The sequence below is a fragment of the Salvelinus namaycush genome, chromosome 18 (assembly GCF_016432855.1).
Source record: "Salvelinus namaycush isolate Seneca chromosome 18, SaNama_1.0, whole genome shotgun sequence".
Lineage (NCBI taxonomy): Eukaryota > Metazoa > Chordata > Actinopteri > Salmoniformes > Salmonidae > Salvelinus > Salvelinus namaycush.
The window spans coordinates 42,752,223-42,755,234 of NC_052324.1; the positions used below are offsets into that span (position 1 = coordinate 42,752,223).

A 3,012-nucleotide genomic window follows, 5' to 3' on the forward strand; every position below is an offset into this window, starting at 1 on the left:
CATGGAAACAGTGCTCCTACCTGTCTGTCTAAGACAATAAATGGACATAATTTTTTATCTAATAAAGTACGCATTTTATAAACACTAAACATAGGATTCATCCCCAAATGGCTCCCTACTCCCTACGTTGTGCACTACTTTTGACCAGGGTCCATGGGGAAATAGTACACTACTTTTGACCAGGGTCCATGGGGAAATAGTGCACTACTTTTGACCAGGGTCCATGGGGAAGTCGTGCACTACTTTTGACCAGGGTCCATAGGCAAGTAGTGCACTATGTAGTGAATAGGGTGCCATTTGTGACTCAAATGGAAAATAACGAGTGAAAGGTGAAACCTCTGTAAATGATGTAACTTTCTTGTATAACTGAGTCATTGGGTTTTCATACGAATGGAATGACTTTGTTGTTGGCATTCTGTCTCTACTATTGGTGAACAGATTCTCTTCTTCAACAGACTGAGTGGGCTAACAGTGTAACGATGTACTTCTATACTAGAAACTGAACTAGACAGTAAACTACTTTTTGTAGACCGAGGGTCATTGTGTAAAGCCGTAAAACTACTGGAGTAAATGATAAACTCTTGTTTCTCCTTTTATAATTTGTTTTGTCATCTTCTTTTACACAATCAGTCATCTTGTTTTAATGAAATTGTGATTTAAGGTGGTGAATGGGGACATTTAAGTAAAATGGTAGAGGATGTGTGTAAAGGTCTGGGTGTAGCTGGTGTCAGGCGCAGGACAGCAGAGATGAGTAATAAAAGTAACTTAACTCAAAATTACCAAATACATGAAGTAATACCAAGCCCACACAAAAGGACCGAAGTACCAAAAACAAACACGCACAAAAACCATGGGGAAAACAGAGGGTTAAATAATGAACATGTAATTGGGGAATTGAAACCAGGTGTGTAAAACAAAGACAAAACAAATGGAAAATGAAAAGTGGATCGGCGATGGCTAGAAGGCCGGTGACGTCGACCGCCGAACGCCGCCCGAACAAGGAGAGGGACCGACTTCGGTGGAAGTCGTGACAAAGTGATCGTATGCGTGTGTGTGTGTGTGTGTGTGTGTGTGTGTGTGTGTGTGTGTGTGTGTGTGTGTGTGTGTGTGTGTGTGTGTGCATGCTTGTATGTTTCCACTTTGAGGTGAACATCAGACCACATCCTCTATAATAAGTATAAAGAGAGAGATCAGAGAGCATCACAGTAGACTCTGAACTACTGAGGTTACATCAGAGTTAAATAACCATGATCCTCTCCACTGCAGCCAGTTTCTGGACCTCTACCATGATCCTTCTATATCTGCACTCAGGTAGGTAGGTGTGTGTTTGTGTGTGTGTGTGTTTATGTCAAATCAAATCAAATGTTATTGGTCACATACACGTGTTTAGCAGATGTTAATGCGAGTGTAGCGAAATGCTTGTGCCTCTAGTTCTGACAGTGCAGCAATATCTAACAAGTAATATCTAACAATTTCACAACAAATACCTAATACACACAAATCTAAGTAAAGTAATGGAATTAAGAATATATAAATATATGGACGAGCAATGTCAGAGAGGCATAGACTAAGATACAGTGGAATAGTATAGAATGCCGTATATACATATGAGATGAGTAATGCAAGATATGTAAATATGATTAAAGTGGCATTATTAAAGTGACTAGTGTTCCATTCATTAAAGTGGCCAATGATTTCAAGTCTGTGTATGTAGGGTAGCAGCCTCTCTGTGCTAGTGATGGTGGTGTCCATGTGTGTGTGTGTGTGTGTGTGTGTTTATGTGTGTGTGTTTATGTGTGTGTGTGTGTTATTATTATTTCTCTAATTAGTTACTGTTGGTGTTTTGTCCCTGCTCCTAGGTGACTGTGCAGAGATCATTGGTGGAAAGGAGGTGAAGCCTCACTCCTTACCCTACATGGCTCTACTGGAGGACAACAAAGGAAACAAAATGTGTGGAGGAATCCTGATCCACCAGCAATGGGTCCTGACTGCAGCCCACTGTACTGAGTAGGTCCAATATCAGTGTTGTTGTCCTTGTACAGATGCTGTCACTGTAATGGTTTGCTTAGCAACTCTGTCTCAAATGTTAGATTTTCTACGTTGTGCTTCTGAGATTGTTTCATTGTAGTTGTTGGGCTGCGTCCTTCATCTGATCTAACCAGAAGGTTGTGTTTCTGTCTGAAGCATCAACAAGGTGTTTCTAGGGGTCCACTCCATCAAACAGGAGGAGAAGGACACTAGACAGGTCCGTAAGGTTAAAGGTCGCGTCCCTCATCCCTGTTATGACCCCGGATTCAATGTCAACGACATCATGCTGTTGAAGGTCAGTCACTACTGGTGTCAGACATTATTCACATCTAGAGACAGTTGAAGGAGAATTGACACGACCTTCTCCTTTTCAGTTGGATAAGAAAGTAAAGCTGACTACGGCAGTGAGACCGCTAGCGTTACCTGTCCCTCTGGCAGACGTCCAAGCAGGGACCGCCTGCTCAGTGTCTGGATGGGGAGCCACCGAGAACAATGCTAAAACCATGTCTGACGTCCTGAAATCTACCAACGTCACCGTGATCGACAGGAGGAAGTGTAACTCTGCAGACTACTACAACATGACCCCAATCATCACCTACAACATGCTGTGTGCCGGGTCTGTGGACAAAACCAGGGTGGACTCATGTCAGGTGTGTCTGAGTGTGTGTCTGAGTGTGTGTGTGTGTCAGTGTACTCGCTGATAAAGTTGTAATATATTTTGCAGGGAGCCAATGATCAACCATTGATACATGCGTTAAACTGTATATATTGTTTGTAAATGACAAAGTAATCATGTATGAATTGATGTGCTGTGTGTTTCAGGGAGACTCCGGTGGCCCGTTGGTGTGTGGAGGTGAACTAAGGGGACTCGTGTCGTTCGGTACAAAATGTGGCATCAAGACCAAACCTGGGGTGTACACACTCATATCAAAAATGTACCTTGATTGGATCAACAAAACCATGAGGAAGTCACTGATTGACTGA

The 3,012-nt window shown here is 42.5% G+C and overlaps 1 protein-coding gene across 1 annotated transcript; it reads left to right on the forward strand.

The window, feature by feature from the left end:
• Positions 1-1,247: 1,247 nt before the first annotated feature.
• Positions 1,248-3,012, forward strand: LOC120062828 (granzyme A-like). The gene is made up of 5 exons (XM_039012900.1): positions 1,248-1,311; positions 1,860-2,007; positions 2,185-2,323; positions 2,403-2,678; positions 2,851-3,012. Exons 1-5 carry the CDS (start codon positions 1,248-1,250, stop codon positions 3,010-3,012), a joined length of 789 nt encoding a protein of 262 aa, XP_038868828.1.

Excerpts from the sequence above, each read along its gene's own strand:
- LOC120062828 (XM_039012900.1), top strand. The coding sequence starts at position 1,248 with ATGATCCTCTCCACTGCAGCCAGTTTCTGGACCTCTACCATGATCCTT. Across the intron at positions 1,312-1,859 it reads CCTTCTATATCTGCACTCAG|GTGACTGTGCAGAGATCATT; the intron begins GTAGGTAGGTGT and ends CCCTGCTCCTAG. Across the intron at positions 2,324-2,402 it reads ACGACATCATGCTGTTGAAG|TTGGATAAGAAAGTAAAGCT; the intron begins GTCAGTCACTAC and ends TCTCCTTTTCAG.